The sequence below is a fragment of the Apodemus sylvaticus genome, chromosome 4, assembly GCF_947179515.1.
Source record: "Apodemus sylvaticus chromosome 4, mApoSyl1.1, whole genome shotgun sequence".
Classification (NCBI taxonomy): Eukaryota; Metazoa; Chordata; class Mammalia; order Rodentia; family Muridae; genus Apodemus; species Apodemus sylvaticus.
The window spans coordinates 112794020-112819465 of NC_067475.1; the positions used below are offsets into that span (position 1 = coordinate 112794020).

At 42.6% G+C, this 25446-nt stretch overlaps 1 protein-coding gene across 4 annotated transcripts in view; it reads right to left on the reverse strand.

Moving 5' to 3' along the window:
• Dclk1 (doublecortin like kinase 1) overlaps positions 1-25446 on the reverse strand; it is a 309975-nt gene that overhangs the window by 36904 nt on the left and 247625 nt on the right. For 2 of the 4 annotated variants that reach the window (XM_052180494.1, XM_052180493.1), the window contains exons 7-12: positions 24407-24539; positions 21897-22005; positions 15021-15078; positions 14491-14610; positions 12558-12704; positions 1543-1676 (exon numbers count right to left, since the gene is read on the reverse strand). In XM_052180494.1, the coding sequence (XP_052036454.1) occupies positions 1543-1676; positions 12558-12704; positions 14491-14610; positions 15021-15078; positions 21897-22005; positions 24407-24539 (701 nt within the window). The remainder of the gene's footprint in view (positions 1-1542; positions 1677-12557; positions 12705-14490; positions 14611-15020; positions 15079-21896; positions 22006-24406; positions 24540-25446) is intronic. The other 2 variants (XM_052180495.1, XM_052180497.1) reach the window with 1 other exon arrangement.

The following is a 25446-nucleotide window of genomic DNA, read 5'->3' on the forward strand; positions in this document are numbered from 1 at the left end:
GGCTTGTCGAGAGAGCCCTAAGGGTGCAGTAGTGGCACTCCTGTCTTAGTGGTAACCAACAGCTCTTTAATTGGGTTTAAAGCCCGATCAACAGGATGGGAATCATGCCAGCTACCCAGGGCTACTGAGGCCATGTATCTTGGAAAGAACCCATTACTGCCACTTAACTAAATCAGAATGATTCCTGACTGCATTCTAATTACTTGTCCTTATGTGAATCTCTCATCAAAGACACCTCTCCTTGCAAGTGAAACAGAGACCATTGCAGAAAACCACAACCAGCCCAAATGAACAGAACAACAGATCATGGGGTGGCCAGACCTAATGGATTCTTACACATCCAAAGCTCAGGTAACACATGGAAAAGGGGGAAGAGAGATTGTAAGAACCAGAGGTCTAGGAAATCTGCTATGTGAGTCTCCTAGATTTTGATCAGGAAACTTCACCCATGATCCCTTAACATTATGGCTACCTAAACAGGACCTGGATAATGGGGAACAGATGTGTTAATGGGAAAGAGACAAATCTTATGTGGCTCCAGCTCTAGACAAAGAACCATAGGCAACTAAGAAATACTGAAATCTGAGAAAAGAGAATTAGTCTTCCCAAGGGATGAGTATCCTTTGGTTATCCAATACCCAATGGACATCCCTGAAATCATATACAAACAAATAACAATAAACTGGCCCTTCAGGGGTTGTGTATGTACATGTACGTGTGCGTGTAATTGTGCGTGTGTGAATGCGTGTGTGTGTGTGTGTGTGTGTGTGTGTGTGTGTAATAACAACAAAATAGAGAGCATGAATTACAGAGGGGTTGGGGGAATAACAGGGTCTGGAGGGAAAAAGGAGAAGGGAGAACATCATATATTTTAACTTTTAAAAGTTAAGTTAAAAATGACATCACACAAAAATTTTATCTGTAGAAGGGAAACAAAGCAAAATAATACTGAAACGTAGTGCTGAAAGCTCTGATTGTTTTGCGGAGGCTTCCAGGTTCTGTTCCCAGCACCTATATGACAGCTTAGTTCCCTCTCAGTCCAAGGCAGAGACTGACATTCATTTCATTCTGCACAAACACCAGCAAATATCCAGCGGCCAGTCCTTAGAGGCTCAGGACCTTTGTTTTCCTGAGAGGAGTAATAGCTCTCTAAGATGACTACAATAGGTTCAGGACATAGAACTAGGTGAGAAAAGTGACCAAGGTGACTTTATTACAGGATACAGCAGTGTCCAGTTCTTTTGTATTTAATAGTAATTTAATCACTATTGTTCTATGTTTGTCCACTTATCTGGACATTTACTAGAAATTTTATGGTTAATAGACGTTTTACCTTTAAACAAAATGACAGTCATTGATTGGCATTGGGAAGACAGAGGAAATTTGCTAAACAGGTGAAAGAAGGGGAGGAGAGAGAGAGAGAGAGAGAGAGAGAGAGAGAGAGAGAGAGAGAGAGAGAGAGAGAGAGAGAGAGAGAGAGAGAGAGAGAGAGAGAGAGAGATGTCCAAGTGGGACAGTTCTAAAGTACAGGGGAGTACTCACCCAGTCTCTGCAATGATTTCTGGAGCCACATATGTTGGGGTACCACAGACTGTGTAGAGGGGGCCGTCGACAATTGTGGCCAGGCCAAAGTCACCCAATTTGAGTGACTTACTGCCATCCTGGTGCTCATACACCTAAAAGAAATGTGAAAAAGCTTAAGTGTCATGAAGCCAAGGGCGCTGCAGTTTACGGTTAATGTAACCGGAGGAACAGAAGCCCTGGAACTGTGCAAGGTCGGCATCCAGGAGCCGACCTGGCTTCATTGCAGCATCAGAAGCAATGAAGGAATGGCAAGCGGAAATGTGTTAGGCAAATAATCGGGGTGTCATACAATAGGATGTAGATGCTCACGAAAATGGTGATGTTGGGGCTGGGGACATGACTTGGTGAGCCATGGTGCTTGGCCACAAGCCTGATGACATAAGCTTTATCTCAGGACCTACATATGGCACACACACACACACACACACACACACACACACTCATACACTACACACACACACACACACACACTCATACACACACACACTCACACACACACTCTCACACACTCATACACACACACACTCACACACACACTCATACACACACACACACTCATACACACACACTCATATACACACACACACTTACACACACACACTCATACACACACACTCATACACACACACACTCTCTCACACACACACACTTATATACACACATGCACATACATATACATACACACACACTCACACACACACAATAAATAAATGTAGAACAAATGGAAATGGGAATGTGGGGTCGGTCATATTTATTGAATTATACTTGGGAAGTGAAGGGCTTCAGGGTGGTTTGTATAACATGTATATTAAAAATGCACATGGAGACCAAACTCTGAAATAAAATAGTGCTGGTATCTTTCCCTTTGCTTATCTGCATTGAATGTTTTCACAAAAGGCAGTTCAGAAAGTCTCTCGCTTTGAATCTACCAGACATGAAAATACTTCATTTCCACGTGTGAGACTATTTAAGCACGCCATCCTTTAATAATAGAGCAAAAACATCCACATGGATATTAAAATCCTTTATTTTTAGTGGCTTGCATTTCCAACAAGATCTATTTATATTTCTATTAATAATTGAGAAGCATGTTAATATTTCATGTCACCTGTGGCAATCTGGAAAGATTTATTGGGTGTAGACTTAGCACTCGGTCAGCTTTCCTTATTAAGGTGGTGAGTCTCCAGTCGGCCTTCCAAACAAGCATTCTCAGGACTCTCAGGAAAAGATGGAAGCTCCGTTAATACTAGCCCGAGATCGACCCAAAAGGCTATGCTCTTAAAAGCAGGCCAAACAACTTCATTGATTTCAAAGGATAAAAGGGCACGCAGAATCCTATAGGTGCCCTCTCCCAAAATCAGTAGGATGAAGACAGTCACAACACAACCCTGTTTCCAGATTTCAAGAGATCCTCCAAAGAGATGGTCAAGTTTTCCCTATTCATCAAAATAATTTACCCAGGAAGGTGAGGCTGGCATGTCCCCTGTGATCATCTGTGACTTGCAGAAGCTGAATAGGCCCCTTGCACAGCAAGACACGTCTCCGAATATCAGGAGCACCGCTACTGTGTGCATGCTACATTTTTCTGCTTTTGCATTCCACTGAAGCATTTGGGCAGATGTTTGGCCAGCTCAGCTGCAGTATCAGCAATGACCAATTGGAGCTGACTGTTTTGACAGAGGGGGAGACTGGTTCTTTCTTTCTTTTTTTTTTTTTCCTGCATGGAAATGATTTGTCTACATCTGTGCACACAAATCATGTGGACTCTTTGTCTCTCTAGGGTTCCAGACCCTGATCAAGGTTGGCTTGCCCTTGGGTATGTATCCCAAGTCTTAGACTTGCTGTTGTCCTCTGGGTCAGACACTATCTTCTCTACCTAATGAAGCCACTGTGCCAGTTTAAGTGTGCACTCTGAGGCCCCGGCTGTGAAACCCTGTAGCATCCTCAGCCTAACTGCTCCAGGCCCGCTTACACTTTATTGTGCCCGCCGTTCTGGTCATGCAAACAATAAGCAAATGTTTTTCATGAAAGGAAATCCGAGCTGGGACTGCCGAGATTGGCTGTCTAGTTCATTTCCCATATAGACCAGAGCTGTTTACCTCCTGAATTCCATTTTGGTATCAATAACTTTTCTAAATTGCAAAAAAATGCCCTCCTGCTTTGATGTTCTGTGGGGTCTGAGCATTCACGATGTGTACTTTGTGGGGCTGAGCAGATTTTGATATATTCAATCCCATTTATACAGGAAGCTTCCCACCCCTAAACACAGTATCTGTATCACCTAACGTTATTCAAAAGTTTGACAAAACCAGATGTTAGAGTGCCCAGTCACCAGAGGCCTGCTGTGGTTCTGAATATGACCCTATAACTTCCTCCTGGGAAGGGAGTTACTAATGATTGCCATTTTAATAGGAATCCTGCCTAACCACATATAAATTATATTTAATATGGATGAACAATATAGTCCAAGGAAAGGAAAATATAAGGACCAGGGTTCAACCCCCAGCATGGCAAAAAGCCAACAAGCAAAAGACAAAGAAAATACAAACTGCTACATAAAATAATTGAGGCATCCTTTAAAATATTAATACTTCCCTAAATAGCATTTAAATATATTGAAGTTATAATTTTGTGTTCCTTTTTTACTTCGTTAGTCACATATATGTACAACACCCTCCCAAACTTTTTTCAGTCTTTGAAAATTGTATAATAGAATTTTCATGAGTATAAAGAGTATAAAGAGATTCAAGTTATAGGAAAGCAGTTACATATACAAGAGCTTATAGACAAAGGCCACGGCTGTGTAATTGAAAACCTTTCAAGACACGAGTCCTCTGCAAACGTTTCAACAAAACGTTTTTGCAGGTGAGTGAATTGATGTCCAGGCCTCTAGTTGGAATTCTGTTTAATGTATTGTTGGGCAGGGCAGGAAACAAGGCTACTTTGGGGCTTTTCTCTGTCAACACTGTGGTTGAAGGACGGGGAGTACCCCTTTCTTACATGACATCCTGCCCTCTCGCAAATGGGGCTCATCAGGAGTGCTGGTGTTAACCATAGGAGATTCACCCTCTTCTCTCATTGCAGACAGTGTGATCAGGCCTGGGAGCCAGTGAGGCCACTTGCATATGTAATTAAAACTTTGTGTTTTGTTTGTTTGTGGTGCGTGTGTGCACAACACACATTCCCAAAACTATCTCTACACAGCATTTCCAGGGCTGTGGAACCAAGATTTTAATTAAAAGTTAGAAAGCATGAAGGTTGCTCACGAATTCTCCTTTAAGATGCTAAGTCCCAGGGTTGGAGAAATGTCTCAGTCACTAAAAGCACTTTCTGTTTTTCCAGAGGACCTAAGTTCAGTTTCTAGCACACACGTCTTGTGGCTCACAACTTGTACCTCCGGTTCCCAGGGATCTGACACCCTCTTCTGGCCCCCACGGCTCATCTGAAAACACATACTTAAAAATAAAATTTTAAGGTTGCTCATGAGCTTCACAAAATAAAATACAAACTTATTAAAGAAACGGCAAATCTCAGAATGGATTCTGAGGTTCTGTTTGGGCAGTTCTTCAAATCTCAGCCGTGTTTTCCAGAATGGGTGTTAGAGGCTGCAAGCACAGACCCTGAAACCCTGACTCACTGAGCCAGGTTCTGGTCGAGGGAGCGCGTTTTGCCACTACTGTAAGTTAAAGCCTCTATAAAACATGACCCACACATTTAGTGGGAGCACATTAATTGTCAGTCAAGGAGTTCGCAGCATGAGGCATAATTTAACGTTCATTCCAGGCCCCTTAAATACCATAGCTGTTCCCCCACATTTTAAACACCGAGGGGCTATTAAAAAGACGGGGATTAGTGCAAATTACCCAGCATGTACTGCTCTCCCTGTTTTAACTAAGCAATAAAACTGTGTGATTGTACAACACTAATTGAATGCAGCTACACGTAATTGTGGGCTGCCATATGTATCCTATTACCATAAAGACTGTCAGTGTTTTGTAAGCTAGCCTTGTGATCATTGCAGATGGCCCCAGACAGAGAAGTTGTTCTCTTGGGTTTATTATATGGCCATAAAGACATCTCACGATTTGACAGACTAAATGTGTCAAATGACAACGATTATGAAAAAGGTTTCAATTAGAAGCTGAGGGCATGCCCTATTGGGGATCAATATATTGAAAGTTCAGCATATAGATTGGGGCGGAGGTTGCTGGTATTTGTTTTTAAAAGTGGCTTTATTTTTGCATCTTTTTTTTTTTTGCATTATTTGAAGTTTTGTGCTGGCTGTATCTTGTTGAACAGGAGAAGCTTGTCTGTACGTTGACTTCCCTTGTATGGGAAGCTGAGACCATTTGGAAAAGTTTTTTGAAAAAAATTAATATATACTCATAAAACTGCAGCAGTAACCATAAAATATGAAAATTCTCAGATAACCTGAGCCTGGTCAAGTGGTTTCTGAGATTTTCTTCCGGGGGTGGGCAGGGGAAGCTGACTAGTAAAACAGATGTGTTAGAATCCACACACACAGTTCTCAGAGTTACTGCAAATTCAAGGCTAGTCCTGCTGAAGCAGTGGCCTATGAATGGTTAGTAACCCACGGAAATAGTTTTTACAGAGGGGCACAGTAGGAGCTAACAATGACTTCACCAAATAGACTTGACAAAGTGGCGTGAAATGGGCAAAGCTGTGCAAAGGGGTCAGTTTACCTTTTATTATATATGGAGTCACTTTAAAAAGAGCATAATCTCCCCCAAAGCCATGGCATTGGGGGAAGGGGATAAAGCTCTCACAATGCTTAAAAACGGGTTGAATTTAAGTTGTTAATTCTTAAGAAGCAAAGGAGAGCAACACTTATGTGGGGAATTATTTTGCAAAATGTGGTTTATGACCAGTCTTACCTTAAACTTCTTGGGGGGAAAAGAAACTAATGCAAATTAAAAAAATTATTTCCACATGTCAAATATTTCAGAAACCACAAGTTAAGCAAAATAATGAAGTTGATAAGAACCTGATCTGGCCTAGGCAGCAGCAAGCAATGGGAGAGATTTCAATATTAAGAGAAATAAAATCTCTTGTCCAAGCATGTCACGGGTGATCCCCGGGAAGAGAAAGTTGTGAACGGAAACCCCAGGAAACCTGATTCTCACTCCCAATTTAAAATCATCATGAAGTTATCTAACACAAGGTCTAGGCAGCTGCCGGGGCACATTCCATATCCTAGGAATCGGATTTTTGTCCAGACCAAGGGAACTTAATATTACAGCAATTCTAAAAAAAAATTTTTCATTACATTTTAGTCACACAATTAGTAGCTCATATATCATTGTAGGAAAAAAATATTAGGAAAGTCAGATTACTTATAAATGAAAAGAAATTGAACCCATCTAGAGTCCTCACACATGGGAATGACTGTTGTAAACAATTTCTTGCTTTTCTTCTACTTCTTATGTCTGTTGCCTGGGTACCAAATACATTCTGCCTGGTGTCATTTTGTCCATGGTTTCTAGAATGTTTCTCATAGTAGTCACTGTCTCTAGCAATGCTACAAATCCCACATCTAAATGGATTTATCTGGGGTTGAGAGTCTTAGGTTTGAGACAGAAGGACATCCCTTATCTCTTGAGTCTAATGTTGTCTTGAGTGAAAACAAGTCTATCACAGGATACAAAAGGACGTGGACTGAGGATGAGGCATCTATTGAGTACAATGAGAGGGCCTCGTGGAGCTGGGCAGGCATTTGGGCGGAGCCTTCTGAGAGAGAGTTTCCTACCAAGAGAGGCAGATTCTCAGGAAAACCTTTATCTACAAGGGAACTATGGCGTTAAGTGGAAAAAATGGTCTAAGTACATACAATTTTTTTTTAAAAAAATAAAAGCAATCTGTTTACCTTATAGCCTAATAAAAAACATTGATTTAATCATATTTTTGCCAATAAAGACTAAATTTTGTCTGTATGTAGTTTTTTTTAAAGACCCATCAGTTCTGGAGGAAACAGTAGGTGTGACAGATGTGTTCTGTTGCCGAGGTATTTTGCCATCTGCTGGTCACCCCTAAGAACTTCAGGTATTATGTTCTTTTCCATTTAGAAAGGTCATTTTTTTTTTTTATGGTTTGACAATTCCATACATGTACATGATGTGTTTTGATCACGCCTACCTTCTATTATCTCTCCTTTAAATTCCTCCCCTACCCAACCTCTACCTTTCCCTGCCAACTTCTTGGGTTTCTTTCCAAAAACCTACTGAGTTCACTTCCTGATACCTGCAGGTGCCTGGGTGTAGGGTGTGGTCTACTGGTGCCTGGGTGTAGGGTGTGGTCTGCTGGTGCCTGGGTGTAGGGTGTGGTCTGCTGGTGCCTGGGTGTAGGGTGTGGTCTGCTGGTGCCTGGGTGTAGGGTGTGATCTACTGGTGCCTGGGTGTAGGGTGTGATCTACTGGTGCATTTGGCTTCCTGGGACCTGCATCACTGCCTATTCCAGCAGTCATCAACTTCCAGAAGCTCCTCAGGTAGTGGTGAGATTTCCTGAGCCATTGCTGGGATTTTGGCTGGCTCGGTCAGGTGCAGAGCTTGTGCATGGAGTCCCAGCCACTGTGTACGCATGTGTGCAATGGCCCTACCCATCACATTCAACAAATAGGTTTCATAGCTTTTCATTTTGAAATAGTCCCTTTAGTCATAATCTGTCTTGTGGCATGTATGCATACTAGTCTTGATGCAGGAATGAGGCTGGGGAATTACTGCGCCTTCTCTGCTCTCAGACAGGTTTGTACTGGAGCAAACTGTGTAACTGAGGGGTTGAGAAATGGCCTGAGTCCCTCTGTCCTTCATTCTTTAACGAAGCAACACACATTCTCACGCTTGTCTCGCCCACTCTGTCCACATCCATTTGATTTTTATGCACTGGGTTTGATAACAAATAAGCAAACCAACACACAGACCAAACCAACACATAGAGGACATGGAGAAAAAAATGGTAAAGTTAATGAAAATAAATCTGTAAGTCGTGTATTCTTCCTGAGTCAGCTGTCAGTTCACACCTAAAATGTAACAGAACCCAGAGGGGAGGCCGTGTTTTCTCATTAAAATACCTTATCAGACACAGTTAAATGAGTCGTTTGCATAACCAGTACAGATCTTTAAAGTTATGCTACATTTTAATATTTGTGCTGTGAGACTTAAAAGTAAAGTAGGCCCCAGAATTCTGTATACCCCAATTATATTACATAGAATGACATTTGTATTTAACATTTATAAAAACCAAAAGATGCACTGTGCTAACTGAAAACTCCCAATCAAATATTGAAGCAGCCAAGGACTTTTTAACAACATAACAATTCAGATGGATCTGGAGGTCTCTCAGCGAGAGAGTAAAGTAGAATATAGAAGAAGGAGCTTAACTACATACATTTGTATGTAGTTGTTAAGTTTTCTTGTAGGGAAAGAACACACATGGAATGTAGTCACTGATAAGTGGATATTAGTTCAGAAGCTCTGAGTACCCAAGACATAATTCACATATCAAATGACTCCCAAGAAGAAGGAAGGAGAGTTCCCTGGTCCTGGAAAGGCTTGATCCAGCACTGTAGGGGAGTACCAGGACAGAGAAGTAGGAGGGGGTAGATCAGAGAATGGGTGGAGGGAAGAGGGCTTATGGGACTTTTGGGGAGGGGGGAACCGGGAAAGGGAAAATCATTTGGAATGTAAACAAAGAACATAGGAAAAAAAGTTTCCTTGTAGGGAGTAAATACATTCAAAATTTTATACTAACTTTACTGCGACAGTTTTCTAAAATAATCTTATAGATCTATGTTTTGTCACAAAATAGGGGGAAAAAAGTATCTAGGAGAATAGTAAAAATTTCAAAGCACCGACAATAAAAGATAAGAAAATATGGCACTTTCCTGTGTATAACGTTACTGTGAGGTGGTCTGAAGTTTTGGGCTACATGTAAAAGGGAGATTAAAAAGCAAAGGACCTGACAGTTGTGTATCTCTTTGTCTTTATGAAATCCCTGTGAAGAAGGCTTGGGGAAAACTAAAGAGCTTGTTCAAGTTTACATACTGAGACAGCATCAGAGCAGACCCTGATGACTGCAAACTCTGAGCGGCTGAAGATACGCCTCACAATGGTCTTTCCTCTGCCTGTGGACAGCTCAATAGCATTTCAAATCAAGAGGGATCTCACAGGTAGTTAGAAATGTCATCTTCATCATGCTAAATGTGTTCTGCTTTTATATTTATTCTGTGATAGATTTATTCCTCATAAATGCACCAACTCACAAACTCTACAATAGGGAAGCAAATTTATTAGTTTCTTGTGTAGATATAAAAAAAAACCCTATAATGAATATATATATATATATATATATATATATATATATATATATATTCTGTTACATTTAGGTTAAATGAATATATATATATATATATATATATATATATATATATATATATATATATATTTCTGTTACAGTTAGGTTAAAGTATGTTCCAATGAGCAGGGTGTTTAAAAATATCCTGCAAATTGTGGTTTTGAAAAAAAGCACTCTACTGTATAACCATAGAAGGTATTTACAGAACTAGATAATGGTCTGGTGAAGAACTGATAAACAATGGATGCCTGAAAACTGTACAGCGGAGGGAAATGAAGCCTTACTGTCTAATCACTGAGGTTTGGAGCATAAAGAAATTACTTAACAAAGACCCACTTGTAAGTCTGTTCCCATGAGGCACTGCTCCATGAAGCAGGATACAGGAGTAATGACTGTGGATGACGGAAAATTGCTGCAGTTCACGGAGGCAGCTGTGCAGAAGAGATTGTTTAGGCTGCTACAGAGATTCGGAATTTGAGGTGCAATTAAGTCAGACCCCTGCCATTTGACCTTGGCGGCTTGCGTGAGCCAGCGGCTACAAGATTACCAGTGTAATTGCAGTGGGCTAATTGTGCGCATATTTATTTCTTGAATGCCCTCTTTGATGCTTCAATGTCAACTCCATGAAGGAATGTGTCTTGTTCCCTGGCATGGGACCTGGTCCACAGTGGCTCTTGATTAGTGTCCCCCTGTCTCAGAGCACAGTGCAGTCTAGGGGCTTTGTGGGTCGGAATTCAGTTGAGATCTTGAGTTTTCAACATGTATATTATTTTATAACCTTGGGCAAGTCATTTAAATTCTAGGTACCCAGTTTCTTAACCAATGAATTGGAGGAGTTAAGGAATTTATCCCATGTGATGGCTGTGGGTTTTAAACAAGATGCTGGGTATTTAAAAAGGCCCCTCATTCGAGGCTGGACATTAAGTGATGCTCTACAGTGGCAGGCCTTGTCACCTTTTATTTGTGAAGTGGGAGCTAAGATATTTTATTTTAATTTTTTTTTTTGAGACAGGGTCTCACTGTATTTCCTTGCCTATCCTGGAACTCACAAAGTAGACCAGACTGGCCTCTAATGCACAGAGATCCACCTGCCTCTGCCTCTGCCTCTGCCTCTGCCTCCCCAGTGCCAGCATTAAAGGTGTGTGCTACATGTCTGGCACTCACATGCATTCTGATTGCCTCGGGCAGCTGGCTGTAGTGAGGTGTGGATTTCTGTATCTGGCCACCAGACAGCAGTTTCTGATATAGTAGAGCAACAGTAAGGCCCAGAAATCTGGGTTTAAAATATGCCCAGAAAAGAAAAACAAGAAAAGAGAAAAAAGCCCATTTTAGGGTTGATAGGAGCAAAATCCTTTTTATTTATAATAAGTTGCTAGCCTGAAGAGTCAGTTAAATTTATGCTACTCCATGTTTCCCAGAATAGCTCCTCTTGCCTCGTGTCTGCTTCTATCTAGACCACCTGTACAGCAAGCAGACCTGGGGCAGCCCCGCATTTGTTGGTGTGGAGAATCCAGACAGGGAAATTACAAAAAGCAAAGCAAATAGGTATTAACAAAAGAAAGACACCAGGACTGTAGGGCTTTACTCTGTTTTGTTTTGTTGAGAAAGGGTCAAGTAACCTAGGCTGGCCTTGAACTCCCTATGTAGCCAAGGATGACTTTCAATATTTGTTCCTCTTGTTTTTCTACTTACCAAGTGTTGCTGTTACTGGCTTGTGCCAAGAATACCCAGTTTTATGCAGGGCTGGACCACAACTCTTCTTGACTTCATGACTTCAAGGCAAATACTTTACCAACGGAGCCCCGCGCCAGCCACTAGCTAGTTTCTCAGATCTGTCTTTCCCATGATTGTTTTAGTGCTGAGGTGGTGACATCTACTTCTGGCTCAGTTCGCTTTGGATTTAGACTGTATCGTTAAGATGCAAAACTAGGATGGTAAAAGAAATACTGGTGGATGGGGGCGTGGCTTGCCACGCCCTTTATTTACTGCATCCTCAGCACCTACACAAAAGCTAGGGATGGTTGAACAAACCTGCAATCCCTGAACAGGGGAGGCAAAGGCGGGCGGATACCTGGGGTTTGCTGCTGGAGGCTTAGCTAGACTTGCTGAATTGGTAAAGGTGGGCTCTGGTTTCACTGAGAGACTCTGCCACAAAAAGTAAGGTGGAATCTGGAAAGGCAGACACTGGATGGACCCCTAGAGATGGACCTCAGGTCACTTTTCAAACGCATCCATGTCTGTTCACACACGTGGACAGACACATGAGCGCCCGTCTCCCCTCTAAACACAAAGGTGTTCTCTTGTTATAGAAGAATACAAGTGCAGCTGTGGAAATGATCCCAGTCACCATTATGTCCTAGCCATCCTTTGACTGTTTTTCAGAACGCTGTTCCCATTCCTGTGCCCGAAATGTATTTGCTACAAAGTCTAGTGTTCTTGAGGGTATGTAAGCTATCATAGATCACCTTACAGAGAACCTGAACACAGCGGAAATGAGCCCAAGAGGCAAACGGTTAAAACAAAAGAAAAAAAAAAGGTGGGCAGAAATGTTCATTCATGAGGGAGGGCTTGGGAGTCAGGACGCCTGAGGATGGCTTCCCTCTTACCAGCAGGTTCTCTGGCTTGATGTCACGGTGGACGATGTTCAGGCTGTGCAGGTATTTGATGGCACTGGCCAGGTTGTACAGCATCCCGCTGGCATCTCGCTCTGTGTATTTGCTAGTGGAAGTGATGGCATCGAAAAGGTCTCCACCCTGGAAGAGAGCAGCTGGTTGAGTGGGACCTTGACAGATGGACCGATGGCTGCCCGTGGAGGGGACTGACAAGCCAGGGAGGAGATGAAGAATGGATCAGAATCGGGGGCTTCTTAGGGGCTTTCTCTGCTACTGTCATTCAAAAGACCAAAGACTCTTGGTGATTTCTCTCCTCAGAGTGAAGGATATTGACATTTTCTCCTGAGCTTAAAAAAGAGCAACGCGGTGGGACCTGACAGCAGACATGTGCTTCTCTCCACAGCCCCTCCCCAGGGAAGAAGAGCTGGATCTGGGTCCCCAGCTGAGAAGCCTCATGTGGGGGACTTGGGTGACATGTGCTACCTGCCGCACACCAACTGCTAGCTGAGATGCAAATCCGTAGTCCTAAAACTCCCCCAGGTGATTCTGCATTCCCATCTTTAACAAAATGTTCTCGTGCCTTTGAAATTATTAAGGCACGTGTGAAACACCCACTCTCTTTTTCTCTCCCTCTCTTTGATTTGCTACATTTAGCTCCCTTGAAGTGGGTGTTGAGCTTTCTTCTTCAATAATGAGTTTCTCTATAAGAAATGGAAAAATGGGACCCACAACTCGTTCTAAAGGCAAGAAAGACAGGAAGAGAGGAAGGGTAAGATGGCAGAGAATACCAAAGACAGTCTTCTGGGTCTATTATTCCTCTGATCTTTTATTTCCCTGGTTCCTTCATAACTTATTACTCCTTGATCAAGCAGTGATTTGGGGCTCAACTTTGAGTTGCATGCATCTGAATCTCTTTCAGAACTTGGGGGTGCTTTCCTAAAAACATCTTTCTTGAATATTGACCAAGGAACAGCTGAGCCCAGAGCCCGAATGCATTCCTATGTCACTATATAGTGACCAACTTAATTTCCCCTTCCAAAACAGCAAAATCAAAACATAGCTCTGTAGGCTGTCAGGTTTCAGGTTTCCCAAACTGTGTTGGCATTTCTGTTCCCCTATGCAATTTCCTCCCTGAAAACTCTTACTACCGGGCAAGAAATGGTTCCCCCCAAAAAAACTTAAACAAATGTTTTATCTTATTGATCCTGTTTTTCTGAAAGACAGGGATGTCACACAGGTATGAAGTTTGTTTCTGAGCCACAGGAAGAGGTGGAATATTATCTGAGGTCTACTGGGGACTCCAACCCTTAGTTATACAGCAGGACATGTATGTCTGTATGTGAAAGCATGCAAAGACCTGGGTGCTGTCTTGGTCACATAGGTTCAGGCCTCAAGGCTCAGACATGACACTCACTCTCTCCTCTAGTTGTACAGAGAGAATTCACGAAGGCTGCTCAGTGCGATAACAACTGCTGTAGTCATCTGATCAACATATAGTCTACAATCAGACTGAGATCCATCACCAAATACCTGTTTCCCATTCCTAAATTTAACTTATTCTCACCTTCCCCACAAAAATCAGCCTATGGGGAACTGTCCAATAAAAGTACAGGGATTAATCATATTTTTAATAGCTCACAGCAGGGTGACAGGAACACATTGAAGCTGTTGGTTTAAAGAGCAGTGCCATGGTGAAATTCTATTCTGTGAGCCAGAGAAAATATAATTTACAAGGTGATTAAAATAGTGATTTTTTATAATAAAACATGTACATAAAAATTGGAACAAATTAAAGGACTTCTCTTTGACTGAACGATAGTTTAACAGTTTTTGATCACAACGACATTGACGTGTTTAGTTATCCTCAGCCTCAAATATGACAACAGTAGTTTCTCTTTGGAAAAAGAAAGACAAATGAAATCTGTACCTTTACTAACTCCATTACAAGATACAGCTCAGTTGGCACGTCCATCTCCTCGATCAGGAGGACGATGTTTGGATGTTTCACTCTCCTCAAGATGGAGACCTCGTTCTGAATCATGTGCTCCTGGTCAGGGGAGAGGCTGTTTTAATAGACAGGAAGTGTCTGAGGGACTAGCTTACGACAGTACAACCACCTGACAATAGGTTAGCTCTGTCTGGGTGAACCGTAACGGCATTATGAAGACCCTAAGATATTTAACTCAAGACCCACTGTGACAACTAAAATTTCCTAGAAAATGACAGACTAAATCTTAGATGACAAAAATGAGAGAAGACAATGAAGCAAAGATAAGGGGGAAATTCAAATCAAATCATCCCCACTACATTTAATCCCAGAACAGTTATAAAATCATATATTCTTCTAAACTTCTGGGCCCTCCAAATGTGCCTCTTGGGCCACACTGAGTTAAGAAGCCGGCTTCTGTCCATCTGCCCTTGGAACCTTAGCATCACAAGTGTGAACTCGGTACGCACTTTGCCTCGGCATTTACTTTTCTTGATAATTTTCAGGGCATACTCCCGAGCAGTCGACCTGCAAAAAAAAAAAAAAAAAAAAAAAAAAAAAAAAAAAAAGTTGTTTTAAAAAAAATAAAACTTAATTTCAAATCAATTGATTTCTTTGGCTGGAAGTTATTTTCTTGCTTGTAGGTTTCAGTGTTTCTATTTTTGAAAGGGATCCTTTCTTTCTGTACAAAGATGTGTGGAGATGTTTATGGGCTTATACTATCTAAGGGTGATAGATGTGTTAGCACAAGCAGATCTAGTTATGCAGCCATGTTATACAGAACACAGTCATTGTGTTTGTTTAAGCCATACTAGGCTCCTGCACTGGATTCGAAGCACACACCTGTTGTTAACCCTCTTACCACGCATCTAATTATTCTCCTCACCCCTGCCACACACGGGGTCTCCCTACGTAGCCCAGGCTGGCCTCAAACTGGTGATCCTCCTGTGTCAGCTACCCAAGTGTTGGGGATATAAGTGTGATCTATTGTGCCCAGCACCTTGGTTTTCCCTGGGGTTCTTTCTCCACTAAGGGAGGCTATGAAGTAGTCCGAACTCTGGGAAGTTGTAGATGTCCGTTCAGCGTCAGAGCCTGAGAGTGAATTGCTGAAGAACCCAAGAGTGATGAGGCTCACAGAGGACAGAGAAGGATGAAGCCCCATTTCTGGAACTTCCCAGGAGTCACTGGGCCCTTTGTGGGGGTGGGGGAATGGAAAGGGTGCTTAACAACAACTCCCTTCCTCATAGCTACACAGCAAGGACCATGCCCTGTTTCTCAGAGCCAGAGCTTTCCATACAGCCCAGCCACATGCTATCTCCTGCCCTGAAGGGTGTGGGAGAGCTGTCACCTTGTAACACATGCTAATAAGGACAGGCTTATCTAAGATATTCTAGGGCTAAAACTAAGGCCATGGCTATTGCCAGAGGGCACAGCACACAGGAGATGGCACTAAACCACACCCCGTGAAGCCACAAGCTTTCATTTATGATACCAATAGAGCTGGCCTTTTACTTACAGATAAAGCCACCTATCTGGATCCAAATGGTTGTGGTTGGAGGGAGTCTGATGAAGGACAATTAGAAAAGGGAATTTTAAAGTCTAAGAGCAAAAAGATGATTTTTTTTTTAATAGATTAAGAGGCCAAGTATTTTTTTTTAAATCTCTTTTATGGGCATTTTAAAAATTAGTAACATATTATTTTTAAAAAAATGCTTCTGTTACTTGCAGGCCCCAGCACTGGAAACACTCAAGAAACCTTACAGTGTTATGATTAAGTTTGGGGAGTAAAACCAGAAGAAGATAATGCCTCTGAAGCCCCCTTTCCTTACTAGAACTTTGGTCTTTGGATGGGGTGAGGTATGCCTCTTCGTTTTGAGGTGCTTGTCCTGTTGAAATGTGGGTGCTCAGAGGAATCCACACTGCCCTAACTCCATGAGAACATGGATGTAGAAGTCTAAAGGTTCCCTTCTTTCTTACACTGCATCACTGATCCCTAGAATCTGCCAGGATGGGGGAAGGAGCAAGTCACATCTCAGAGAAATGTAGCATTTGGATGCTCTATGTCCCCAGAGAAACCCCAGACCATCACCAATGATGCATGGTAGAGACAGAGAAAACACACCTTGCAAAGAAATAAGGCAAGCTACTGGGCATTAGGCAGTGAAGAGGCAGCACCAAACATGAATGATAAGGTGCTTCTCTTATCTACATAGACTGTTCCTTAGAATGTGAAAGATCACAAGGCCCTTATAAAGGACTCCTCAAGAAACTGCTGAAAACTTGGTAAGTTTGAAGATAGATCATCAAGAGGAAAACTAAGAGCTTTAGATAAAGCATGTCGCTGACTAGAATCTCTGAGCAAATTTCCTTTCTTTTAAGATTTAGTCTTGGACCTATGGATTCCATACTTACAGCAGCCTGGATTAATTAGGTAGCAAGAATGGAGCTATGCAAGCTGCCAAGACCAAATCTGAGTTCCCACTGCACCTCATTTTCCACAAAACAATGGAAAGACGGCCATGTTGGTGAGAAAAGTGAGTTCCTCAGCTGTAGGGATTCTCTTGAAAGAGTGATGCTAAAGTCTTCTTTACCCATGGCTGCTATGGAATCTGAGAAGATGGAATTTATCTCTACAGGCAGGAAGATAGCCTTGAGCTGGTGACAGGGTTGTAGCCTGGGAAGCTACAGGGGGAGATAAAAAGCAAGTGCGGGTTGGGTGGCCTCAGGGCTTATTAAGAAGGGTGCCACCTCTCTAGCTAGCGCATTTTATAACACAATCAAATATCCTACCAAATGTACTCATATCTTATATCAGAAAACACAGAGGACCACTAAGTTTAATATTCAAACAATTTTTCTTGATTTTTAGAAGCAGAACTGTTGTTACTTAATAGTAACCATTAATTACTTCGAGTATGTGTTTCTAGGAGGAGCTGGTATTTCAAATTGAGCCCCAGAGCATGTATTAGTACCAAATGTAAACCATAATGGTAGCAATGCCAAGAAATACTTCACCCAAAATACCCAACTTGACTTAAGGCATATAGATTGAGGAAAGCATTTGGATATCTGGCTTGCTGGTAACAACACAGGCCATTCGTTTGTCTGTTCCTGGCACTACATTCTTGACCATTCACAGAACTCTCTAGGTCACAGTAAGAGTAGCCATACCAGAGAATTCTGGCTTTGTCCTCATCTAGGGCAAATAGATTGGTAAGGTCGCCTTCCCATTAAATAAGCCCTCAGGTTGGAGCCCAAGTACAAGTTTTCTGATTAGACTTAAAGCCACTCCACAAGATGGAGCCTATCTATCCCTGACGGCTCTTAGGGTCAATATTATGTGACTAGACAGTAGCTAGGGGAGAACCTGCCACTATTATTCCATTGATGAGTATTAAATAGTATTAAATTGACTCCTAATGGTTTTCATCATACTCGTAGATTAGTGCACATTTGAACCGTTATCCAAGAAGATCCTTACTGTTGTAGGTGACAAACACTGAGACCCACAACTGGTCAAGGAGCCCAGAGTGACATGAGATGACCAGCCTTAAATAAGATATCACATCACACTCTCTTCCCAAGGGTCAGGGATCACTGTGGAAGAGGTGGTGGGAAGACCAGAAGAGCCGGAAGTGAATGACCAAAAGGAAGCATGAGTTTACAGTAACTGAGAAAGTGTTCACAAGATCTGCACATGCTCAAGCCAGACAAAATCCCAGCATGAAGAAGGGGTGGGTGCAGGATGTTCCACTCCGGCCTGAGGAGCTATTGGTAAATGACGGCTTCTGAGAAGAGGAGAATTAGTTTTCTTTAAGGGTGTGGCTCCTGGTAGCTCTAACATAGTCCAGGGAATAGTCACATGCCTAAGAATTAATAGATGGCCTTAATGGGACTCAATGGACTTAAAAACAAATTGAGAAAACCACATTGGATATCCGAGGGATCTTGGAGGACACAGAAGAGAAGGAATATGACCAAAACAATGTGTGAAAATGTCAAAGAATTTATAACAATATTTTAAAAAAATCTCAATTGCTCAAGCAGTGGTGTGCTAGCAAAGAATATACTAGAAGGTTCACAGAAAAGAGCCATGTCGCTCAGTGACTGTGCCCACTGTAGAAAAATTGCTTGTGGTGGCATATTTTTACAGAGAAGGAACATCTTTACCCTTGTTGATACACATTCATCCCCCAAAACAAAGCAGAATGTACCCACAAGCAGCATGTGCCATCCATGACATTCTTAGCTTGCGTTTATTTTCTTGGATCTCTGTAAAATATTAAAAGAATGTTTCACAATATCTCTGGGGAGAGAGGGCTCCAGCCATATGTCCTTGCCCAGCAGGAGCTGGATGCTGACACTTTCAGAGCAATCTGGTATTTAGACTCTGAAGTTTCACGCGGTGAGCCCAAGATGTGAACTCATACAAAATGAACACAAGCCAAGTGAGAAAGAAAGGAAGACAGGAAAAAGGAAAGGAAAGGAAGGAAGGAAGGAAGGAACAAAGGAAGCAAGGAAGGAAGAAAGGAAGGAAGGAAGGAAGGAAGGAAGGAAGGAAGGAAGGAAGGAAGGAAGGAAGGAAAAGAGCAATGAAAGGGAAGAGAAATCTGAATGGGTAAGCAGGAACTGTCTGGTGGGGGAAGGTTAGGATCCCAGGGCTGAGATCGCGCCCTGGTCCAGGACCAGCTAGAGCAAACAGGAACTGATCTGTTGAGGTTTGGTCTTTTACTGTGTACTGGATTATAATGTTAGTACTGGCCCTCAGAGCCTGGTTACTCCCAGGGAATCCACAGAATACAATGTGACCTTGCTCCTTAGTTTTGAGCCGGGTGTGATGGAGCACGCCTGTAATCTCAGCACTTGGGAGTCAGAGGCAGGCGGATTTCTGAGTTCGAGGCCATCCTTGTCTACAGAGTGAGTTCCAGGACAGCAAGGGCTACGCAGAGAAACCCTGTCCTGAAAAAACAAAACAAAACAAACAAACAAAACAAAACAAACCAACCCAAACCAATTAAAAACTTTTCAATAAATAAAGATGTCAACAGCTAATAGCTGGGCAGAAGAGACATGGCTGGGGTTGTGGGATTCCTGGGCTTGGGTGGAGGGGAGCCACAAGGAGGGAGAGAAAAGGTGGAGAGAGGAGCAAGCTGCCATAGAGTAGGTGAATCATAAAACGCATAGCCATGAGGCCAGCAATTGAAGTTCAGAGCTACCCAGATGGAGCATGGCGAGTTACAACTTTATAACTTGCGGCTACTGGTGGGAAAGGAGATGCTAATTACATAGAGGGCAGATATCCGTCCAGCTCTAGTGCTGACTGAGGCTTCTTATAAATGTAAAGGTTGTGTGTCTTTTTCTGGGAACAGAATAATCAGTGATGGGGTAGAAGCCTCTGATTGAGATTAAATATTAATGACAACGCTCATCCCTGGGCCAGCCAACAGATGATGAGTACTAGCAAATGATTAGGAAGCCAACAAAGAAAGGCCGTGCCAGTCTGCCAAAAGAGAGACTTTCTGCTTAGTGGAAAGGTGTGTGTGTAATTGCATATATATGTAGATACGCACATGTGGAAGTAATTCTATACACACAAATATTATTTATATATATACACACACATACATATATATACACATTATATGCCTTTTGCCTTAAGAATGCCTTTTCTGATTTAATTTCTGCTTTATTTTACACTGAAAAAAGTGACTTTGGTATAGGTAAGTTCTTTATTAGAATATTGTAGGGAATCCTTTATTAGAAGCAGTGGGGTAGACAGACTTAGGTGTGTTTGGGGAAGCAAAGTTCTAATCTAAGTGTTTAGTGGACGAGGGAACTTCAATAATTTAATTTCGTCAGCCTATCTTTTTATAAAACAGGCACAGCAAGGTTGACCCAATTGGATCAATGAAATTCAGTGAGATACTATAATTTAAGGACCATGAAGAGATAGAGGTTCAGTAAACATTGGCTAGTCCTGCTTCAGCAAGGGTAGAGCCCAGGATGACAATGGACTGTGTTCTGTGTCTGGCAGTCAGACAATGGAAGGCGATGCCCCAGGGACAGGGGCTGCAGACTAAGGTGGAGGAGGGGGATTTTCATGCCACCATTACTCATGACTCTACCTACCTCATGCAGAGTCCCATAGCAACAGTAGGTTGCTCTGCTCTTGTGAGCATCCTAGCCCAGATGGAATAATGAAAGGAGGGAAATCTGAGAGCTACTGTATGAGGGTCGCTCAGTCTGGGTTTTTCTCTATGCAATGAGCTGTGTCGGGCTGCAGGGAGCACCTAGTGATGCCTGTTCGACTAAGAATCCTGGTGATGCATGCTACCCTGGGCAGGCTTCCAGTCCTAAGTGGCTCAAATCCACTCTTCTTGAGCAGACCCAGGCCTGGCTCTTCTGCATCCTCCTCTGTCTCCTGGCCTGAGGTGCCCTCTCTAGGTAGTAGTATGAGATAGGACAGAGATACAGAATTTTGAGGAAGGTCAGGATCACCGGGAGTCGAGAAGAAGAGTAAGGAAACCTAGATGCTTCGTTCAGAGCATCCTCTAGGGAACCAGAGGGATCCCCTCAAAAGAGCTAAATGCCTCCAGCACAGGTATGAGAAGATGCCAGCTGTCCAGATCTGAACACAAGCAACTGCCCAGAAAAGAACTCGGAGTCTGACACTGACACTGAGCTAAGGTTTGAGGTCACTTCGGGCTGACCCAGTATTTGTTATCATTTCTCTACGTGGTAGCCACCAGCTACCCTTGAGCAGTCATTAAGAACCTGTGGATAAACGGGCATGGGAGCACACCTGTATTCCTAATACTCAGATAGCAAGACTGAGGGCAACTTGAAATGACCTTGACTCTAATTCCACAGGGTATGTAGTTTATCCACGTGCGGACATTTTCCCAGATCAAATACCATTTCTGTAGACTCAGCACACGTGCATTTTTAAGACCTTTCAAGGTTATTGTGCTATACGTTTTATGACGGTACATATTAAAGATCAAATCCTATGAATGAACATTCCTAAAGAGATGTGCAGGAGGAGGTCTTCAAGATGTGCACGAGGAGGTCTTCAAAATGACTTCTCCAGAAAATAATATAAAAACTTTACCCTGACAGAACTGGAAAGCTTTTCTAAATACGCTAAATAAAAACCAAAGTCTTTATATGAAGTCTTTTAGACATCATCCCATTTTTAAAGTCTGTTCTTGGGTGGCTTTTCTTTATTATTTTTTACTCTTTTGTCTCTGGGGTTGAGACATTAACTTAAGCCATATGTGTCTCTGTCTGAAAGCATGAAAGACAAGTGTTTCTTTAACTTACCATGAGGACAAGCCCCCACTCACCTCTCTATACATTCCTTGACAACAGCAAAATTTCCGTCTCCTATTGTTCTCCCGACTTTGTATCTCTCTGTTATTGTGGCAGGAATCTGGAAGCCTTCGTCAGACTCTTCTGAAAGAATCGTTAGTGTGTCTTTATTGATGGAGAAGGGGCCACAGATGTTGTGTTTAAGATACATTCCTAACTGTCTTCTCACAGACTGGAACTGATTCAGAAGTATGGTGGGCAGCCCCTCCCCCCATCCCCGCCCCACAGGCTCACACTCACTCGATGGTTTTTACCAAGGCAAACGATAAATTACAAGAAAACCTGTTGGGTCCACCTGGACCCATATCACTGCAACGTATGTTTCTGCTTCAGTGGGACTCAGGAGGAAATCCTGCATTTGAACTTCATGATAGTTTGATCAATAGCCCATAATGAATACCCATTGTGTTCAGAAAAATGACTTTTTTTTTTGGTGTACAGGGCAAAGGAAAAGGCATTTCTGAAGGGGCTCTGGGAAGTTTTACATTGTAAAAGCGTGAACAGGCCCTGTGGTTTAGGCACCAAGCTCAACTCTTTCCTAAAATGGAAATCTCCGCAAAATTCTTTATGCACTAAGTGTTGCTGGCCGCCTCCCTCGTATCAGTGAGCAGATTTTAGACAAATGTTCTCACCGAGCAACCTGCATGACAGATGTCGAGTTTAAACCCTGATATCTATTATGTCTGTGGGCAGGAGAGTTTTTGTAATAACATTACATGTTATTCCTCTAAAAATGTACTCTGAAATATTTTACAAATGGCTAATAATGCCTTAAATATCCAAGGCTATAAAATCAAATAAGCCATGCTTGGGTCACATAAATATGATGCATCACCTCTAACATGTCGAGGATATAAAAAGCCCTTTAAAGCTGGGCTGTAAAATGTGGAAGCCTTGAGGTTATAAATCCCAGCTCTCCCCCAGGCAACCCGTGTGAGCAAAGGCCTAACAGGTTTCCTAACTGTGCGCTTCTCATAGCGTGTCCTCATAAACCCAGTTTTTCCCCTCAAAATGAACTTGGGTGTTGTGGGGGTTGTGGTTCTGGTAAGTTTCATAGTTCATGTTTCATGTGTGATACTAGCGGGGAATGGATGGGAATTCATCTGCAGTTTCTTGGGCTGTCTTCACAGTGCTCAGACTGCATGCCCGGGGTGACATTACTAGAGAGTATAGTCAAAACACTGGCCAACTGTCTCTACTAGGCCCATGAGCATCATCACAGCTTCCACACTGTGGATGGCATTTCCCTCCTGGGTCATGGGAAGCTACCTTGGCAGTGCCAACAAGCGAGGGATATAGTCAAAGCCCCCTCCCTTAGCTCGTCCAGAAAAGAGACTATATTTGCCTATATTTGAGAGACTCAACCCAGGGATTTTTCACCTTCTCCCTGAGGAGGGGAGAACGTGGTTGTGGTTTATCTGAATTTGCAAACCATCTCCTAGATAACAGAGTCTTAGACTCTGTACATGGGTAGTAAAGTAGTTGTCTGTGGCTTTTCAGATATTTGTGATCTTACAGATGAGGAATGGAGAGAGGTCATCTGTCTTCTCTTCCAGTGGAAACATTCACCGAGATACCCATCCAAGCCAACGTATCTAGGATTTTTCTACTAACTATTGATAAAGGAGCTAGTCCTTCTGGACTCAGGTTTAGTCAAGGAGCATCACATTTCACTGGGTGAATGTGGCACACTGGAGTGAAAGATGCTTCTAGATGGCTGGCCTACAAACGTGGACAAATGCAAACAAGTCCATATGAGTCACATATCTTGCTTAATGTAGGAGTATCCCTCACAGGATGTATCCCACTTGGTATCTGGGACAATATCAATTCATGCCATTTGAAGCGAGAGGAGCTTATTCTTACCAGTGGTTAATCCTCACATGCTTTTACTTTTGCCAATGGTTTCCCCTAATTGATTTGAGCCTGATTCCATCCCCAGGGGTGGAAATAGTGACATTAATATTCTGCATTTCTACAAAAAAGGAACTAAGCTATGGAGAACTAAAGAGGCTTATCCCAAACCACACAGCAAGTTAGCAAAATGTCAACTCAGCAATCCAGGTCTTTTCCTTATGTTGTGGAGAAATCCTAATACAAATTAGTTTAAGGAACAAGTAGTATTTCTTTGGAATTACCAGCAATGAAAAGAAGTTATGTCGCTTTATGGATTGAACTCCCTTAGGTTGGAGGCCACCTATGGGTGCTCACATACAAGACACAGTTGTCTTTTCATTTATGGAAAGGGAGTAGAGCAGGGAGCACAAGGCAGACAATTGCTGGTGTCCTTAGGCATCACACACCCACAGAGGATGTGAAAGGATTCAGATAGGCCAAACTCTTCCTATTCTCAGACAGTGGGTGTGGGAGCTAACGCCTATAGGAATCACCCACTCCTGTCCCCAGTGAGTCCCACAGGAGCTGCTGAGGTTTGTCTAGTCAATGTGTTTCAGATGTTATAGTTTGCAAAGTAAATTCGGCTGACCCCTCCTCCATCCCCTCTGCAAGCTGTGCCTTCTCCCAAGCTCATCACCTTCCCCAGGGCCATCGGTCTCATCCATCGAGCTGCAGACTTTTGTGGATGAAAGTGAAGTAGAGGAGCCGCCATGCTGAGAGATCTGGAAGGGAACAGAAACAGAATAAAAAAACCTGGGTCAGAATGATGGAGCCTCCACACACCATACCCAGCCCGGAATCTGAGGAGCTAATGTTGCCCCATCCCAGGGGGAAATTGGTCTTTAAACTTGGAAAAGGAGGTCTTAAGACTATTTAATGAGTGCTACAATTCCCACCCTCAGGAGTAGCCAATAAGATGAGTGACTAGGGGAGGCGAATCGTTTGGAAACTGGACACCCAGGACTTCTTTTCTCAAAGTCAGCATCCTTGAGCTCCAGTTTGCCAGATTTTAGGCATCTCAGTCGTCTTCTAGTCTATGCTGAGTCTCAAATGTGGTGCCATTCTGGCTTTATCTACTATTTTCCTATTTTTACAAGAACAAAAAATGTCTTCTTAAGGTAGTTATAAATATTCTACAAAACAAAACAAAAAACCCCAAAAAACCAGCAAACAACTCAGCTTTAGCAAAACTTTAAGAGAAAAGAAGAAGAGTGGGGCTGCTACTCTTCACTTTGAGATAAAGATACACAGTAAACATGAGGCCAACTCGGCATGTTCCTTCATATGTCTGAGAAAAGGCAAAATTAAAGCCTAGGTCAGAAGAGTCTCCTGTAATTCAGGTGGATTTGACTGAAGACCCATGAGAGCAAACAGGGTTTTGACTACAGTGGGAGGGAAAATATTTAACTGGGAATAAAATTTAACAAAGGATGCTTCTGTCTCCACCCCTGTTTCTTGAGAAAACAATTTGCACACAGTTATGCTATTTCTAAATAGTGAATACAGCTCATCCTAAAAGATCTTCCTTCTGTTCCCTGGGTTTATCCACTTGGTTGGCCTGATGGGAGCAGGAGGCGGTGAGGGGGCGGCATTGGCTCATGGTGCTGGCTGTCTGTGGAGCAGAGAGAA